The sequence below is a fragment of the Molossus molossus genome, unplaced genomic scaffold (assembly GCF_014108415.1).
Source record: "Molossus molossus isolate mMolMol1 unplaced genomic scaffold, mMolMol1.p scaffold_m16_p_13, whole genome shotgun sequence".
Lineage (NCBI taxonomy): Eukaryota > Metazoa > Chordata > Mammalia > Chiroptera > Molossidae > Molossus > Molossus molossus.
Genome location: NW_023425348.1, coordinates 42,497,070 through 42,517,011, shown reverse-complemented (window position 1 = coordinate 42,517,011; position 19,942 = coordinate 42,497,070). Strand labels below are relative to the sequence as shown.

Sequence of the window (19,942 nt, the reverse complement as noted above, 5' to 3'; positions counted from 1 at the left end):
GCAAAGGGGCTGCTGTGTAGGGTAAGGAAGCAGGGTGATGAGGAGAAGGTATGGAAGGGGGGTAGATGGAGGAGGTGGCTGGAATTGGGAAATAAATTAATTGATGAAACAATAAGTAAATATATGAGGATAACAAAAAGCCTGATTTCCCAAGTCTCAGACGTGATTTACAAATATGGAAAGAAGAAAAGCTAGAAAGAACTCTGAGGGGTAAGATTAGAATTTAAAGTATTGTTATAAACTGATTAGTGTGTGACATACATACACATAATTGTTGTTATTTATTAGTTGTATCATTTTCTATGCAAACAACTTAAACCTACTTTTGCCCCATCTTGTATGTATGTTGTGTGTGTTATAAACATATATGTATATATGTGTTTACACATGCATATATGACCCAGCTATGTTCCCTATGAAAATTGAAAAACAAACATTGGCCCATTGGCCAAAGCTAAGATAATTTGAGTATCAAAATTAAATAGCAAGAATTTCTAATTACAACCTATTGAATAAAATAGGAATCCAAAAGTATATACTAATATAAATAAGTAAGTGAAAAATGAGAAGCAAAAGCTCTTCCTCAAAGTAGAATGCCAACTCACAAATGTAGAAGGAACAGTGGAAACAGATAATCACCATTTGGTAACCACCCTAGGGATACTTAAAAATACTTAGGCATTAGTTATCAGTGGATGCTCTGGCTGGTAGAAGTTTGATGAGGAACACATATTGACATAATTCATAATGTCTCCTCATAACATACTAATACAAAGGGGGAAATGGTGACATTACAGTGAAGAAAACTAGCAGCAACCAACTTGACTGTGCATCTAAGGTTAACATTGCCCATGATGGAGCAGAATCAACATGGTAATGAACTGAGGTAATGCACTGAGGTGAACTCAGCATCATTTCTGTAGTAGTCCTGCCAAAAATGCATGGCCTAGATCTGGCCATGTTGAAGGTTCTTCTACAGAATGAATGTCCTGTACTCTTGAAGACCATCAAGTACATGAGTGACAATGAAAGTCTTGTAAAACCGTTCCAGTTAAAAAAAGACTGTTAAGACATGACATGAAAATTAAATGTAGTGCATGTTTCTGGATAGGAACCTGGATCAGAAAGCAAAAGGAAGAATTGTTGGGACAGTCAGCAAAATTTGAATGAAGTTTTGACTTGGATGGTAGTATTGTATTAATGTTAATATCCTGATTAGAAGGGTTACATTGTGATAATTTAGCAGAGTGTCTTTGTTTTGTGGCGATACATATTGAAATATTTAGGTGTGGTGGGCATCAGGTCATACAAAGATTATACGTATGTACACACACACACACATTTTGTGTGTGTGTGTGTGTGTGTGTGTGTGTGTGTAAAACAAATATAGCTAAATTATAACAATTGGGGATCTGACAGAAGAGGATACAGTAATTCTTCATGCCAATCACACAACTTTCCTGTAAGTTTGAAACTTTTTAAATTAAAAAAGAAAAGCGAGGGAAAAGCATGCCTCCAGATCATTTTCTTTTTTAGATATTTGTAGTAAATAAGCAAATTGATCATCTAACTAGTAATTGGATTTATTTTATATATCCATACAGTATTTTGAAATTCCTTCTGTATTCCTTTTTTTTTTTTAACCTTATCCGAGGATATTTTTCTACTTATTATCAGATAGAGTGGGAGGGAGAAAGGGAGAGAGAGAGAGACAGAGAGGAACATCAATGTGATAGAGCCACATCAACTGGATGCCTCCCGCACAACTCAACCAGGGCCGGGGACGAACTGCAACTGAGGTACGTGGCCTTGACCGGAATTGAATGCACGACTCATTGGTCCACTGGCCAACACTCCAACTACTAAGCCAAACCGGCCAGGGCTCCTTCTGTATTCTTTAGTTGCAGGGCAAATGGTACAATCACACATTACTTGTCAGTGTAAATTGATGCAGCCTATTTGGAAAGAAATTTGACACTACATGTATTCATAAAAATGAAATGTTTATAGTTTTATCCTAGTTATTATATTCCTCAGAATTTATCCTAAAGAAATAATCTGAAGTAATGAAAATGTGTGTGTGTGAACACAAAAGTGATTATCACAATGTTATTTAACAAAATAACAACAATAATAGAAAAAACAACAACAAATTACCTAATAGTGCAGAACCATAAACTATAGTATGTTCTTTAATCAGCCATTTAACATTATAAATATGAAAAATTTATGACAACATAGAAAGATATTTTGATTTTTAAGTGAAACAGAATAAAATCATATACATGCAATATTTAAACCTTTGTAAAAATCAATTTGCATGTTGACAACAGTTAAAGTAAATACAGACAAACTAAAGCATTTTGAGTAAATTTGGTGGCAGAGTTTGAATTAATTTTTTTCCCTTTGTTTTCTATTGACATTAAAATATTTCACTGTGCTTTCTTTGAAGGAGGCTGGAAAGAATAGAATATATTCTATCCTAAGTAACTAACATGAAAGAATGGATATCAAATGTTAGTTATATGGAAATTTTTATTTTGTGGGTATCTCATTCAGTGGAGCATGTGGCCTGGCCAGTGTGGCTCAGTGGTTGAGCATCAACCCATGCACCAAGAGGTCGCCGGTTTGATTCCCAGTCAGGGCACATGCCCAGATTGTGGGACAGATCCCCAGTGGGGGGCATGCAGGAGGCGGCCAGTCGATGTTCTCTCTCATCGATGTTTCTATCTCTCTCCCTCTCTCTCTCTAAAAATCAATAAAGGGGAAAAAAAAAGTTAAAAGAAAATGTTTTTTAAAAAATGGAGCATGTGAATAACAATACTTCAGAAGGATGATTTGAGACTTAATACTTAAGTACTATACAAGTGTTTGTTTCAAACAGAGTTAACACAGCAGAGTAAAAATATCTGAGTTCAGATTTTTGCTCCATCATTTCATAACTGTGTAACAATCTGTTTTTGTTTTTGTTGTTAATCCTCACATGAGGGTATTTTTCCATTGATTTTTAGACAGAATGGAAGGGAGAGAGGGAGACACATAGAGAGAAACATTGATGTGAGAGAGACACATGGATTGGTTGCCTCCCAAAAGACCCCAGCCAGGTCTGGGGATTGAACCTGCAACCCAGGTATGTTCCCTTGATCAGAATTGAACCCAAGACCTTTCACAGGCCAACACTCTAACCACTGTGCAAAATTGGGCAGGACCTGTGTAACAGTTTTCAGCCAAGTTATTTGTTTGGCTCTAATCCTCAGTTTCCTGGTCTGTTAAATAAGGAAAATACTATCTACTCCAGCCCTGGCTCTAGCATTGGCATGCAGACCAGGGAGTCATGGGTTCAATTCTGGTCAAGGGTACATGTCTTGGTTGAGGCTTGGTCCCCATCTTGGTCGGGGTCGTACGGGAGGCAACCAATTGATGTGTCTCTTTCACTATCAGTGTTTCTCTCTCCTCTCTCTCCCCACCCCCCACTCTGCCCAAAAATAAATGGAAAAATATTTTTGGGTGAGGATTTAAAATAAATAAAAAGTAAATTAAAAAATACTGTCTACTCCATAGATTGTTGAAATGATTAAATTGAATAGGACTTCCTTTTGCAGTAATGCCAGCCTAGGTTATTCAGATAAATATCCTGCTAAAAACAACTAGAAGTGTTGGATAAAATATTCAAAGCATCAAAGATTGACAAGATTAAAAGGAACTAACAAGTCAAAATGTACGAGAAAGCAGGTACCTAAAAAGGTACATCACACCTGCTTGGGCCAGCAGAATTTTTGTAATTCCATCAAATTTAAGCTCTGATTTTATGGCTTCATGGAATAAAGGTGATAGAAATCAAGGCCTAGGGTTAGCCAAAGGAAAGGAACCAGCCCAAGGAAGAGAGTATTGGAAGACTTTCTCACATCAAGCTGGATGAATCAGAAGTAATATCCACCCACAACTGACTACAAAGTAAGTTGTTTTGGCATGAAGCAGAGCAAGAAAAAGAAGGAAGTGGGGAAGAGAAGCATGTTTCCCAGAAGTCGTGGCCATCATCCACCCCTTACACAGATTTGCAGCCCATTTGCCTAAATGACCTGGAGAACCTCATGCCATGAACTTTGATGAAGGTTGTCCTAGCCCTGTATATCACCCAAATGTCTAGCAAAAGCAAACACCAAACCTTTCTGGAGAAAGACTTCTTCATCACAGTTTCCAAAGAACCTTCAAAAGTAATTTTTAAGTAAGTAAAAATTAATAAAAAATAATAAAAAATAACCAAGCACACAAGGAAATAAGACACCATGAGCAAGAACCCAACAGAAGTAGTATAGTAGAAAGAAACCTCCCCTGACCAGTGTGACTCATTGGGTTGGAGCGTCATCCCAAACACTAAAAGTCAATTCCCAGTCAGGGCACATACCTAGGTTGCAGGTTCGATTCCCTGTCAGAGTGCATAAGGAAGGCAACTGATTGCTGTTTCTCACATCTCTGTCTCTCTCTCTTCTTTTCCCTCGCTCTCAAATCAATAAACATATCCTCAGGTAAGGATGAAATAAATGTTTTTCTAAAAGAGACTGTAAAAAAATCACATATTAGAATTATCAATGATTATAAAAATGTCAATTCCTATGCTTGAAGAAATAAATCAAACTTAAAAATACATTCAAGTAGCCCGGCCAGTGTGGCTCAGTGGTTGAGCATTGACCCATGCACCAAGAGGTCACCGATTTGATTTCTGGTCAGGGTACATGCCCAGGTTGTGGGCCAAATCCCCTGTGAGGGTATGCAGGAGGCAGCCAGTCGATGTTCTCTCTCATCGATGTTTCTATCTCTCTCTCTAAAATCAATAAAGAAAAAAAAAATTCAAAGAAAAATAAACTTTTTCAAACAAACTTTTTAAAGAACCACATAGAATCTCTAGAAATGAAAACTATAGTAAACAAAATGCAAAACTCAATGTACAGGACTAATATCAGATTAAACTCAATTGAAGAGAAAATTAGTGAAGTGGGAGACAGATCTGGAAAAAGTTACTTAAATGTAGCAGAGACAAAAAATATGGAATTGAGGTTAAGAGAAAAGGAAGATAAAGTGAGAGTCTAACATTTGTTTAATTGGAGTTCCACCAAAAAAAAAAAAAAAAGTGTAGAGGGCGGGGGTGGCAGCATATTTACATTACTAATGTTACACAACAACTCAAACCTACCAGTTTAAAATAAACCAGTTTATTTTGCTCCCAATTGTGTGGATCTTGAATTTGGAAGGGCTCAGCTAGGCAGAGCTCACATGGAGTCTCTTGTAGAGTTAGTGTCAGATGTCAGCTCAGGCTGCAGTCATCTGAAGGCTCCCGCGGGATAGAGGTACAAGATATCTCACTTACATGGGATGTCATTTGATACTGGCTGTCATCAATGAGCTGTGGCTGTAAACTAGAGCTGCCTGCATGTGGTCACTTCATCCTCAGTGTAATCAGCCATCATACCTGGCAGATGGCTTCATCTGGAGGGAATATCTCAAGAGAACCAGGTGAAACAGCAGGGTCTTTTATAACCTAGTCTCAGAGTTTATATGGTGTCACTTCCACCATATTCTGTTGGTTACAGTAAAATATTTGAATAGATGGGACATAGATTCTGTCTCTTGAGGGAAGGAATATTGAAGAATTTACAGTCTCCAAACTCAGGTCTGAAAGAGGAGGTACGGCTCAGCTGGTGCTGATATCTGAGCTCAGCAGAGAGACTCCTTTGGGCTGGAACCCAGGCCTCTGAAGAAGGGTCCTGTTGCTACAGGTATAAAGTGCTGCTGCCACAGTGAGAAAGTGTTGTTGGGATGCTGTTCACAGGAACCTCATGAAAATAAAATAAGAAGGAAGAAGTCCCTTCTCCAGCTTTGCAGTCTCTCTTGAATGCCCTCTTTTAGCAGAGCCTATTAGGGAGCATTTGTCAAAGCAGAAATGTGGTTTGTAGTCTCAGCTCCTGCATCACATACAGAATATAGAAGGGTTGATTTTGAGTTGAGATACAGTAACTTAATAACTGATAACATCTGGTGAGATTAAACAAGAAGAAAACCATAAGTAACCAGTATCAGGAGTATAAAAGGAAACATTATGGATGCTGCAAATACAAGAAGATTTTTAAACAACTTTATGTGATAGGTGCTTTTGTTAATGTTTGGAATTTTTCATAAGTTTTCATTTTAAGTTCATAACCTTATCTGGGTTAGAAATGTGACATATATTACCTCCTTTAATCCTTTTGACAGTCCTATCAGGCAGGTATTATTTTATGCTTGAGGAAAGACAAGCTCAGAAAAGTCAAGTACCTCACACATGATCTTAGTGTCATTACCTGGATTTGAGTCCAGAATTTTTCTGTTTCCCCAGATCAATCTAGGAAACCTTGGAAATCATCTAATATAACTTCATTGGATGGTGAAGCAAACTGAGGCCCAGAGAGAAAGTACTTGCTCAAGGTCACTGGTCAGTTAAAGTGAAATATATTGGCTAACAGTTAGATAAAACCTGAATTCAAGTCCTATTTCTAGCATTTACTAGCTGTGACACCTTGAATGGAATATTTGGCCTTTCTGAGATTGTTTCTCATAGGCAAAACAGGAATAATAATGCCCACCTGGTGGGGTTGTTTAAGTATGAAATGTGTGGAAAGCTCGGGGTTCAGTGCTTACCCCACTATTATAGGTACTTAAATAGTTGGGAGTGGTGGAGGTAATTGCAAGGGTTGGAATCCAGGGCTTCTCTGTCCCAGTGCAGGATTGTTTCCTAAAGAAAAAAGAAGCTGGCAGCTTTATTTTAGATATTAACATCTAAAAAACTGTCAGAAGGGTTACATTTTAAGACAGTAGAGTATTCTTTATAATACTTGATGCTCTTCTTTACATTTCTGGTTTTGGGTACAGTGCATTATAGCCACATTAAATTACACAAATTCAGCCATATATACTCTTCACCTTTTCTTTCTCTTGTTTAAAAGAGAAAGTTTTTCACAATATAAAATTATGTCTTACATATGCACACAAGATACACTGTACATTACTATTTAAATGCATTTAAATAGTGTACTGTTTATGTATGCTGTATGATATAGACAGCTTAATGAATTTTTCAGGGGTAAATTTAACTTTCCCTTTTCTGTATGCACTGATTTTAGACTCTGTTATCTTCAGAGGTGACTCATTTTAAAGGATACTATGAAAAAAGCTGTTACCGTCTTGTTTGTTTTATACCTGTATTATAATCCTGTAGAACTGATGTAACCATTTTCAAAATATTCTAAGAATACTATACTTTAATCCTTACTACCGTATATCTTCAATGATGAAACTGGCAATGGTGGTATAAGTCCTATTAAGCATGAATGAAATACTCCCTACTGAGTCAGTTTTGTTGAGAACAGAGGCGCCACATTGACCGTGTTTAGGGTGCCTCAAAGACTGGCTATGAAATCCATACCCAAGCCAGAAGTGGGACTGCTGAACTCAGCCAAACAGTGAATGTTCAGATACAAGAAGATGGTCATCTCTAAGCCAGGAAGAGAGCCCTCACCAGACACCAAATCTGCCAGCACCTTGATCTTAGACTTCCCAGCCTCCAGAACTGTGTAGCCGAGGCCCTTGCTACACAACCTCTCTTTTGCTCTCTGTGGAAGGCTGTATCCTGTGAATACCTGTTTCTTGACTTGATGGCTATTTTCTGATTGTGTGAGGATGTTTGATTAGCCAAATTGTTGGAAAGCAAAATATAACCCAAGGTGTGTGGGAATTGCATATTTGAGTAATGGAGGAACTCAGAAAAAGACAAATGCCCAGTCATCTTACCTCATTTATACCATTCTCACTGTCAAGTATCATCACCTCCATGTGTGTCCCTGTGCAAGGAAAGAAAAGCCACGAAGAGACGTGACCATATGCAAGGGAGAAAAAATGGCAGCAAAGTGAATGGAAGCTACACAGACCGTCTCCCAGGACCAAACTGAAATTACAACTAAAATAAAGACAGATCATCAGGAAAAACCAACTGACAAGTAGCTGGAGAAAACTTGTATAACCAGGGACAGAAAAAGGACACTGAATCGAGCCTAGTAGAAACTACAGTGTTATGAGAGAGTTCACTGGGAGCCCATGGACAGCAGCTAAGGGCTGTTTTACCTGTGAGCAGTTCCCACTGAGAAATTGGAGATTAAAAGAGCACCACATCAGCTACAGCCACTCACCTTGGGCTCCGGCAGAGGGAGGGCAGACTGGATTGGAACTGTGTGAAGAGAGTTGGGGGTTTGTGGCAAAGGAGAGAGAACTGGGAAGGACACTGTGTGTTTTATGTTGAATCATACCCTCATAGGACAGTAGCCACTTTACTCAAATAGCCCCTTCCCAGAGACCACGGAGACACAACATCCCCTCCCTCAGGAGTTTAACACCACTGAGCCAGGCAAGAGAAATGCAACTTGAGGCTAATTAACTGCTCAAGACTAGCAGCAAGCATTTGCCTCGTCCACGGGAAATCCTCTTACCCTGTACACCTGAAGGATTTTTCATTCAGCTGAGGGTTACAACACGAGGCTTATGAAGTAACTGAGACTAATAGCCTGCAAGCAAAAGCTAGAGGATAATTGAACCTTTGCTTGACCTGAAAAATCTACCCAGGAAAGTAAGACTTGACAGTGGTATTTAACGTGGGTCCTCCCACACTCATCCAAACCCGGTAGAGGGAGCCATAGTCAACAGAACACCTACACCCACAGGGAAAATTTGGCAGGCTCCAAAACACACTGAGACAGCAAAAATGGTGAAACAAAGAAACAAATCCCAGATGAAAGAACAAGAGAATTCTACAGAAGAGATCATTGAAATGTAATTAAGCAAGTTATCAGAGGTAGAGTTCAGTATAATAATTATGAGGAAGCTCAACAACATGAGTAAGGATAGAGAAACCACCAAGTGGAAATGAAGAATGACATTGCAGAAATAAAGAACACATTGGAAGGAATAACCAGCAGAAAAGTGGAAGCCGAGGACCAGAACGGTGAATTAGAAGACAGGGTAGAAAAAGTCACCCAATCAGAAAACCAAAAAGAAAGAAAAAAAAACAGGGAGACAGCTTAAGAGAACTATGGGACAATATGAAATGTAACAACATTCACATCATAGAAGTGCCAGAAGAAAATGAGCAAGGGTTCGAGAATATATTTGAAGAAATAGTGACAGCAAACTTCCCTAGCTTGGTGAAGGGAAAAGGCATATATAAGTTCAAGAAGCACAGAGAGCCCCAACTAAGAAGAACCCAAACAGGCCCACACTGAGACACATCATAATTAAAATGCCAAAAAATTAAAGACAAAGAGAGAATCCTAAAGGCAGCAAGAGATAAGCAACAACTTACCTGCAAAGTAACCCCCATAAGGCTCTCAGCTGACTTCTCAACAGAAACACTACAGGCCAGAAGGGAATGGCACAAAGTAATCAAGGTCATGAAAAACAAGGATCTGAATCCAAGACTATTCAGCAAGGCAATCATTCAAAATAAAAGGTGAAATAAACAACTTCCCAGACCAAAAAAAAATGCAAAGGGACTATATTAGCACCCAATCAGCACTGCAAGAAATGGTAAAAGGACTGCTATAATAAGCAGAAGAAATAGGAAGAGAAACATAACCATAATAAAAATGGCAATAAGTAAGTACATATCAATAATAACCTTAAATGTAAATCGATTAAATGCTCTGATCAAAAGACACAGAGTAGCTGAATGGATAAGAGTGCGTGACTCATATATATGTTATTTACAAGAGACCCACTGCACAACAAAAGACTCACATAGGTTGAAAGTGAAGGGATGGAAAAAAATCTTCCAAGCAAATGGAAAGGAAAAAAAGCTGGGGTAGCAATACTTATATCTGATAAATTAGACTTCAAAATGAAGGCCATAACTAGAGACAAAGAAGGCCACTACATAATATTGCAAAGATCTATCCAACAGGAAGATATAACCTTGGTAAATATATATGCACCCAATATAGGAGCACAAAATGCATTTTAAAAACTCCTGAAGGACTTCAAAGGAGAAATCAACAGCAATACAGTCATAGCAGGGGACTTCAACATCCCACTGACATCATTGGATAGATCCTCTAGACAAAAAATTAGCAAGGAAACAGAGACTCTTAATGATGCACTGGATCAGATGGATTTAATAGATATCTACAAACAATTACACACCAAAACTGCAGAATTCACATTTTCTCAAGTGCACATGGGACATTCTCAAATATAGACCACATATTAGGGCACAAGCTAAATCTCTACAAGTTCAAGAAGATTGAAATCATATCAAGCATCTCAGATGACAATGGCATGAAACTAAAAGTCAATTACAATAAAACACTCAAAAACATTGAAACACATGGAGGCTAAACAGCATGTTGTCAAACAATGAATGGGTTACCAAGGAGATCAAGGAAGAAATTTAAAACTTCCTTGAAACCAATGAAAATGAACACACAACACAAAATCTATGGGACGCAGTGAAAGCAGTCCTGAGAGGGAAGTTCATAGCACTACAGGCCTACCTCAAGAAACAAGAAAAATTTCTAATTGACTATCTAACCCTACAACTTAAAGAACTAGAAAGTAGACAAAAAGGAAAACCCAGAATAAGTGGAAGGAAAGAAATAGTAAAGGTCAGAGCAGAAATAAACAACATAGAGACTAAAATAATAATTCAAAAGATCAGTGAAACAAAGAACTGGTCCTTTGAAAAGACAAACAAGATTGATGGACCCTTAGCCAGACTCACCAAGAAACAGACAAATATTCCAAAAGTTTATATGAAACTAAAAAAGACCCTGAATAGCCACAGCAATCTTGAAAAAGAAGAACAAAGTAGGAAGGATCACAATACTGGATATCAGGTTATACTACAAAGCTATTGTAATCAAAACAGCATGGTACTGGCACAAGAACAGGCATATAGATTAATGGAACAGAACAGAGAATCCAGAAATTCACCCAAGTCATTATGCTCAAGTAATATTTGACGAAGGTGGCAAGAGCATACAGTGGAGTCAAGACAGCTTCTTTAATAAATGGTGCTGGGAAAACTGGACATCTACATGCAAAAAAAAAATGAAACCATACCACTAATTTACACCATACGCAAGAATAAACTCAAAATGGATAAAAGACTTAAATGTGACTTGTGAATCCATAAAAATCCTAGAAAAAAATGTAAGCAACAAAATTTTAGACATCACATGAAGCAGAATCTTCACTGATACAACGCCTAAGACAAGAGAAACAAAGGAAAAAATTAATACATGGGACTACATCAAATTAAAAAGCTTCTGCACAGCAAAAGAAACAAGTATCAAAATGGAAAGGAAACCCACTATATGAGAGAGCATAGTTGCCCATGATACATCAGATAAGGGGTTAATTTCCAAAATATATAGAGTACTCATACAGCTTAACAAAAGGAAGACAAAGAACCCAATTAAAAAATAGGCCGAGGACCTAAATAGACACCTCTCCAAAAAGGACATACACGCCCTGGCCGGTTTGGCTCAACAGTTAGAGCGTCAGCCTGTGCTCCAGAGAGACCTGGGTTCGGTTCCCGCTAAGGGCGTGTACCTCAGTTGCAGTTTGTCCCCGGTTGTGCAGGTTGCAGCCACTTGATGTGTCCCTTTCACATCGATGTTTCTCTCTCTCCCTCCCTCCCTCCTTGTCTATCTGAACAAAAAAAGAAAAAAAATGTCCTTGGGTGAGGATTAAAAAAAAAAAAGAACAGCCCTAGCCGGTTTGGCTCAGCGGTTAGAGCATCGGCCTGCGGTCCTGAGAGACCCGGGTTCGGTTCCCGCTAAGGGCACGTACCTCGGTTGCAGTTTGTCCCCGGCCCTGGTTGGTCGTGTGGGTGGCAGCCACTCGATGTGTCCCTTTCACGTCGATGTTTCTCTGTCTCTCTTCCTCTCTCTCCCTCCCACTCTGTCTGAACAAAAAATGGAAAAATGTCCTCAGATGAGGATAAAAAAAATAAATTAAAAAAAAGAACATATAAATAAATGGCCATGAGACATATGAAAAAATGCTGAATATCAATAATCATCAGAGAGAGCTGCAAATGAAAATAATTATGAGGTATAACCTCACACCTGTCAGAATGGCTGCCATCAACAAATCATGAAACAAGTGCTGGTGAGGGTGTGGAAAAAAGGGGACTCTAGTACACTGCTGGTGGGAATGCAGACTGGTACAGCCACTATGGAAAATAATGTGGTGTTTCCTCAGAAAATTAAAAATTGAACTGCCATTTGACCCAGTGATCCCACTTCTCAGAATATATCCTAAGAAGCCTGAAACACCATTTAGAAAGAATATATATACCCTTATGTTCATAGCAGCACTAATTTATAATTGCTAAGATCTGATAAAAGCTCAAGTGCCCATCAATAAATGAGTGGATAAAAAAGCTGTGGTACATATACAAAATGGAATAATATGCAGCTGTCAAATAGAAAGAGTCTCTTATCCTTTGAGTTCACATAGAGGGGCCTGGAGATATTATGCTAAGTGAAATAAGCCACTCAGAGAAAGCCATATTACATGATCTAACTTATTTGTGGAATATAATGAACAAAATAAGCTGGTGAACAAAATAGACCCAGAGACATAGAAATAGGGTACAAATTGACAGTCCTCAGAGGAGAAGTGCTGGGGGGAGAGAAGATATAAGCCAAAAAATTTACATGCATATTTGCATACCCAGTGGACATAGACAACAACGCTGTGGCGGGAGGGCTGGATTGGGAGGAGGGTGTCAATGGGTGAAAAAGGAGAAACGTCTGTAACAAAAATAAATTAATAAAATTAATTAAATATTCTGGACTTCCAGTCAAGGTGTCAGCGTAGATAAACATGGTACTTGCCTCCTCCCATAACCACATCAAAATTACAACTAAACTACAGAACAAACAGCCTTCAGAACCGCGTGAAATCAAGGTGAATGGAAGTCCTACAACTACGAAGTTAAAGAACAAGCCACATCAAGACTGATAGGTGGGAAGGAGGTGTGGAGGTTCAGACGGACTGGTTCCACACCCACGTATCGCAGATAAAAATCAGGAGGGATACCTCAGCTGTGAAGGTCCTCCCTGGGGAGCAAGGGTTCCATCCCACACCAGGCACCCAGCTCAGGGTTTCAGTGCCAAGAAGAGAAGTCCCCAGAACTTCTGACTGTAAAATCCAGCAGGAACTGAGGCTGAGGAAGGCTGAGGCTTCTGGAGCCCCAGGCAGCTCCTCTTAAAGTGCCCAAGCATGGACTTACTCGGTTCTTCTCCCTCTGAGCTCCAGCACAGAGGGAAGGCAGCTTGAAAAGCACCAGAGACATACAGGGAAGAACTGAGTTGTTTGGCATCGGCTTGAAATCTGGAGGGGCAGCTTTCCCTGGACAGACTTGCTGTCAGAGGCCATTGATTCTTTGGTGAGCCCTTCCTTGGGGCGGCAGACAGCCCCCATATCTGGGACTCCAGCAACCTGGCTCACACTGTTTACCTTGCCCTGGTGATTTCCTGAGGTCCTGCCCCACCCAACTTTCAGACCCATCCAAGCTTTTTCTACTGGCTTTACCATAGGATTGGCTTGTTTAGGCTCCTGCTTCAGATTTTCCTAAATTCTCTCAAACAAGTAGCATCTGGCCACAGCAAGCTCCATACCTCTCGCTAAGTGGCCCCAGGCCCAGCACTAGAAGCAGCCAGCCTTGGTTCACAGCTTGGTTTCACCTGGGCACCTCCAAGCCCAGCACTAGAAGCAGCTATTGGCAGATCACTGTGTAGCTTATGCCTAGTGGCCCTGGGTAGAACACATGCAGTGGCTGACCTTGTCCGAGTAAGCACACCTGGGGGACAGCTTCAGACTGCATTGAAACACCACTATCCAACCACTTCCACAAGTGACACTTTCAAGGAATGGACTCAGGAGGTACCAGAGCATTGCTGGAGTAAGTCTTGCTCTGTGTGGTGGGCCCATGCACAGCTGATCATCCAAGGTAGTCAGAGGCTGGTGGTTAGTGGGCACAGCCAGTCCTTGCAGCTGAACAGCCTGAGTAGAACCCTCCCATTGATGTGCCAACAGCAATCAAGACTCAGTTACAACAGAAGGGTGTAAAGTCCACCCTAGGGGTGCACCTCAAGGGCCCCACTGGGTGATCAGGGAGGCTGTTCCACTGGACCCTACATGACACCTACTACAAGAGACCACCCTAGGAAGCCTAGGAGACATAGCAACTCTACCTAATACACAGAAACAAGCACAGGGAGGCAGCCAAAATGAGGAGGCAAAGAAACATGTCCTAAATGAAAGAACAGAAAGAAACTCCCGGAAAAGAACTGAATGAAATGGATTGATAAGCAATCCAACAGATACAGAGTTCAAAACACTGCTTATAAGGACACTCAGTGAACTTAGTGAGGGCCTCAGGAGCATAATAAAGGACCAGTCAGAAATGAAAGATGCACTAACTGAAATAAAGAATAATTTACAGGGAATCAATAGTAGAGTAGTGGAAACCAAGAAGCAAACCATCATTTTGGAATATAAGAAAGCAAAAAACACCCAGTCAGAACAGCAAAAAGAAAAAGAATCCAAAAAAATGAGGATAGTGTAAGGAGCCTGTGGGACAACTTCAAGAGTGCCAACATTTGCATCATGGGAATACCAGAAGGAGAAGAGAGGGAAAGAAATTGGAAACCTATTTGAAAAAATAATGACAGAAAACTTCCCTATCTTGGTGAAGGAGACAGACATACAAGTCCAGGAAGCACAGAGAGTCCCAAACAAGATGAACCCAAAGAAGTCCATATCAAGACACTTTATCATCAAAAGGCCAAAGGTTAAAGACAAAGAAAAATCTTAAAAGCAGCAAGAGAAAAGCAGTTAGTTACCTACAATGGAGCTCCCATAGGGCTGTCAGCCGATTTCTGAAAAGAAACGTTGCAGGCCAGCAGGGATTGGCAAGAAATATTTATTTTTTATTTATTTATTCATTTTTTATCCTCACCCGAGGACATTTTTCGATATTCTGTTCAGATAGAGTGGGAGGGAGAGAGAGAAGCATCGACGCGAAAGGGACACACCGAGTGGTCACCACCCACATGACCCAACCAGGGCCAGGGACAAACTGCAACCGAGGTACATGCCCTTAGCGGTAACCGAACCCGGGTCTCTCCAGACCGCAGGCCAACGCTCTAACCGCTGAGCCAAACCGTCCCGGGCGGCAAGAAATATTTAACGTGATGAAAAGCAAGGACTTAGAACCAAGATTACTTTATCCTGCAAAGCTATCATTTAGAATTGGTGGCCAGATAAAAAGTTTCCCAGATAAGAAAAAGCTAAAGGAGTTCATCACCATCAAACCAGTTTTATATGAAATGTTGACAGGTCTTCTTGAAGAAGAAGATAAAAAATATGAACATTAAAATGACAATAAATACATATCTATTAACAATTGAATTAACAAACAAAATGAACATGCAGAACCGAAACAGACTCATAAATACAGAGAAGTGTTTGTTGGTTGCCAGATGGGAGGGGAATTGGGTGAAAAAGATGAAGGGATTAGGAAGTACAAACTGGCTGTTAGACCTATGAACCTCAAAGGGAAGGGGAGAGGTGGCGGGGGAAGAGAGAAACCCAAGAACTTATATATGCATATACGCGTAACCAGTAGACACAGACAATAGTGTGGGGAAAGGGGTAGGGGGCAAGATTGAGGAGGAGGGGATCAGTGGGGTGGGGGGGAGAGGGACATCTGTAATACAGTCAACAATAAAGATACGTTTGTTTTTTTTAAAAGATACGTTTTTTAAAAAATTAATTAAATATTCTACCAAACAGTGACCAATTTGGTCTCACAATTTAACTTCTAAAGGAAGTTAGGTCTTTCCCAACTCTTCCTCCAAGTCAGAGAAACTTGTCATCGAAGAGAAGATGGGGTTTTCAGGCCGCACATCAAGACTGGTCTGCTAAGATGTGGAAACGTGAAATGGCAGAAATCATACTTAGATATAACTGGGTGGGGTAAATGATCTTTGTATAGCAGGAATCAGCAAACTGTAGTGCATGGCCACATCCTGTTCACAGCCTATTTTTGTACATTCTGGAAGGTAAGAATGATTTTTACCTTTTGAAATGGTTAAGAACAATCAAAAGATGAATAAATATTTTAACCCCTCCCCTCCAAAAAAAAGAAAGAAATGCTTCCTACTAAGCTGCAAACATCCTGGGGTCACAGTCAGAGTTGGTCTTTTCTCTCTCTCCCTTAGCATCTTGCTAAGTGCTCAGCCCAGAGTAGGTGCTCAAAAAAAAAAACCCAAAAAGATTGCTAAAAGAACAAAAGATATACCAATGTTGCTTGTTCTTTTTATATACATAGGTACTGTGGTTTAAATCTGTCAGTATGCAGTTTGCATGGATTAAAAATCAGTCTGAAGAGCTTTCTTTCCTCCCCTTTTCTTTCAGTATATATACAAGAACACTTTACCTGAGATCAAGGCCAAAAGTGAAGGTAAGTCCACTTCATAAGGTGTGTGTGTATGTGTGTGTGTGTGTGTGTGTGTTGGGATATTGGGAAGATGGGATAGAGGCAGAAGAAGTGGGTGGGGTGGAGAGGTAGTGGAGTGAGTACAGGCTTTGAAACCAGATGCTCTTGAATCTTAATTCTTCTACTCACTGCTCCATGACTTTGGGCAAGACTCGTCTCTTTAAGCCTTAATTTCTTCAACAATAAAATGGACCTGTTAATAGCTACATTGCAGTTATTTTAAAGATGAGATGATTTTAATGCCCAACGCCATGCTTGACAAAGTAGATGCTTAATACCTTTAAATAAATTAAATAAACATAGTTTCTGAGATCTTGTACAAGCCTGGAAGAAGTATGCTGTGCTCAGGTACTACTACCAGGACAATCACTAGTAATCCTACCAAGCACTGTAGCCATAGCCCATGGGTCCCTTCTTATTTTTTCAGGTATAATATATATGGAACACTTTTATCTTCTTTCATTTTGTCCTGACTTGTTTCCAAACAGTTTATCTTCGGAATCTGGCCTGTGATCCTGTTTGAGCCTCTCAGGAAGCACTGATGAATTATTTCAAGAAAACAAACAAAAAAAGCACCTACTATAGGCCCAGCCAAATGAATAAGGAAATTCTTAAAGATCTACATGTTCAAATATATCATAACCATTGCAGCAAAGGAGTGACTTTCTGACTAATGCTGCCAGCCACACAGAGAATGAGGAATGGGGCTTGTTGGATGTTTAGCTTATGTTATCTCATTTATCCTCCTCCTTCTCACCTAAGATGTTTAAAAAGAAACAGACATGATATGTCTATATATACTTGAATACTAGGAAAATTGGGCTTTTCTTAATAGGCTAACAGCTTGTGCTGATCATAGGAAATTTACCATTTACTTTTTTTTTATAAGGGTTACATGTGAATTATATTTTTCTTAATATTTGGTTAAATAATGAAAACAGCTAGACTGGCAAACCCCATATCCAGATGGCCAGCTATCAGATAGCACTTAGCTGGGTCAGCCTTGATTTATATTTGTCAGAGTAACCTCATGGATGGTTTTCCAAGGTTTAAAAAAAAAAAGAACTACTAGTGGGATTCTGGTAGTTTTGCACTGCCTGCCTCTGTACTAGTCAGAATGTTGTGAGTATCTCAGACCTGCCACTGGGTTATCACATCCTAGCTCTGGCTTGGCTGTGTGTGGCCACAGCCAATCAGAGTGGGAGAGTCATCTTGTGACCTTTATGATGGCTTTGAAGACACCTGTAAAATGTTGTATCTCTAATCATTTAAAGGTGATTGTTTTGTTTTCTTTGATCTTGGCAGATCTTTAAGTTTGTTACTGCTTTTATTGCTAGGCAAACATGATTGGTGGTCTGTTCTACCCATATTCCATCCTCCTCGCATAACTTATGTGAAGTTACCAGTGAATGTTAATATATTCTGACTTCTTAAATTATGCAATATTTTCCAGTTTTCATAGAGGTCATTGTTATGCCCAGAGAAATGTGTTGGGTTAAATAGAGCTAAATGATCAGGATCCTATTTACATAAAGTTTATTAGAATACCTGCTCCTTCATTTTTTGAAGGAAATAGATTTAAGGGTTGACAACATCTCTAACATACTTGAACTTATAATAGAACTCCAACAATTTAAAGTGCTCAAAAATGGCAGTGAAATCTCATTGTACAGCAGCTAGTTCCAATTTGGATGTGAATGATAACAAATTGTATCACTTTTCACAAGCATAACACTTGTCTGGATTTAAAAACCTGAATTGATCCTTTTACTCACATATTACCATATTTTTAGCTCTATACCATTTAGCATTTTTATGACTTTTTTTTTTTTTTTGCTCTTATACATTGTTATAATATCCAGATTGTTTTTTACCACATGATGACATCATCCCAGATGAAACCCTACGCTACAGCTTCATAAGGAAACATTTTCTTATGCAAAGGTATTAAACACTTCTGTCATTTTTCCAGTATTCAGTTAAGTAGCCTTAGTACAAATTTAAAACCAATATCAATTTTATTCTTTTTCTTCACCTACTGGCCTTAGTTTTAGTCCAAATACTATCTTATTTACTTTAGCATGCCACCATGCCATTAAGCAGATACTTCACCTACTTTTATGACCCTCCAGCTAGAAGAGCATTTGCCAAAACATAAATGTAAAAGAATTTTGGTCGTGCCTTAGGAAAACATGAAACTAAACAGTTCCAACACAAAGTGCATAAGATCGTTTTTCCTTTTATCACAAGATTCTGACTTTTGGCTACATTTCATGTGCACTTACCTAGGTTATCAACTATCTTACATTTTAAATATTTTTATCCTCACCCGAGGATGTTTTTTCCATTTTTTGTTCAGATAGAGTGGGAGGGAGAGAGGAAGAGAGAGAAAGAGAGAAACATCGATGTGAAAGGGACACATCGAGTGGCTGCCACCCGCACGACCAACCAGGGCTGGGGACAAACTGCAACCGAGGTATGTGTCCTTAGCGGGAACCAAACCCGGGTCTCTCTGGACCGCAGGCCGACGTTCTAACCGCTGAGCCAAACCGGCCAGGGCCCATCTTACATTTTTAAAGGAGTTCCATTTGTTTCACACCACTGACTTTTATACTTTTCACTCAAGATATATTTCTGATTAAAGAATATATAGAAACAGAGGCACATCCTTAATGGTAATGCTGCTAAACAATGGCAGACGGAGGTTCTGCAGTATAAAAGTCAGATTCAGACTATAGAGAGCACACCCTGAGAGAGGCCTTTTAGAACAGTTTGTTGAATGAGCAGTTCAGCCATCACTTGTTGAATCAAGTTGTCCAGTACCTCACTGGAGAAGCATGGACACCAATAGGTGACTTGTAACATTGTAGCTAATTTTTAAATTTGTTGTATAGTGAAAACAGCATGAAACATTTTACAAGTATTGAGCAAAAAGTAGAGATTAAATCCAGTCTTTTTTATTTTCCAAATGAGTTTTTGTCTCATGTGGCTCTCTTTTTAGCAACCTAAGTATTAGCACACTCAAGACTTTGTATCTGTGCCACAGCAAGTATTTTGGAAATACTGCTGACCTTCAGGATACTGCAAAATCATCTTTATGTCAATGGCTTTGGTTTTTTTCCTTCTAGGATTCTGGGTGGGCATTACAGGGTAGATTACTACCCCTCTCCCTTTCCTTTATTTTCTTGGAAGACTTCCTGTTAACTAGAGTATACAAAACACACACACACACTAAAAGAAAAAACAAAAAACTGTTTCCTGCTGAGCAAATAATGGTTTGTTTGCTTATCACCTGATGTGAAAGACGCTCATCTGTGAACTTTATAGGAAATTATATTTTAGAAAACAATA

At 39.3% G+C, this 19,942-nt stretch overlaps 1 protein-coding gene across 2 annotated transcripts in view; it reads left to right on the top strand.

Annotated features, from left to right (window-relative positions):
* Positions 1 to 18,438, top strand: part of EMSY (EMSY transcriptional repressor, BRCA2 interacting) — a 546,562-nt gene extending 528,124 nt beyond the window's left edge. Inside the window, exons 9-10 of one of the 2 annotated variants that reach the window (XM_036258225.1) lie at positions 16,510 to 16,555; positions 17,080 to 18,438. In XM_036258225.1, coding sequence (XP_036114118.1) covers positions 16,510 to 16,555; positions 17,080 to 17,133 — 100 coding nt within the window. In that variant the 3' untranslated portion in view covers positions 17,134 to 18,438. The remainder of the gene's footprint in view (positions 1 to 16,509; positions 16,556 to 17,079) is intronic. The other variant, XM_036258224.1, reaches the window with a different exon arrangement.
* The last annotated feature ends 1,504 nt before the right edge of the window (positions 18,439 to 19,942 follow it).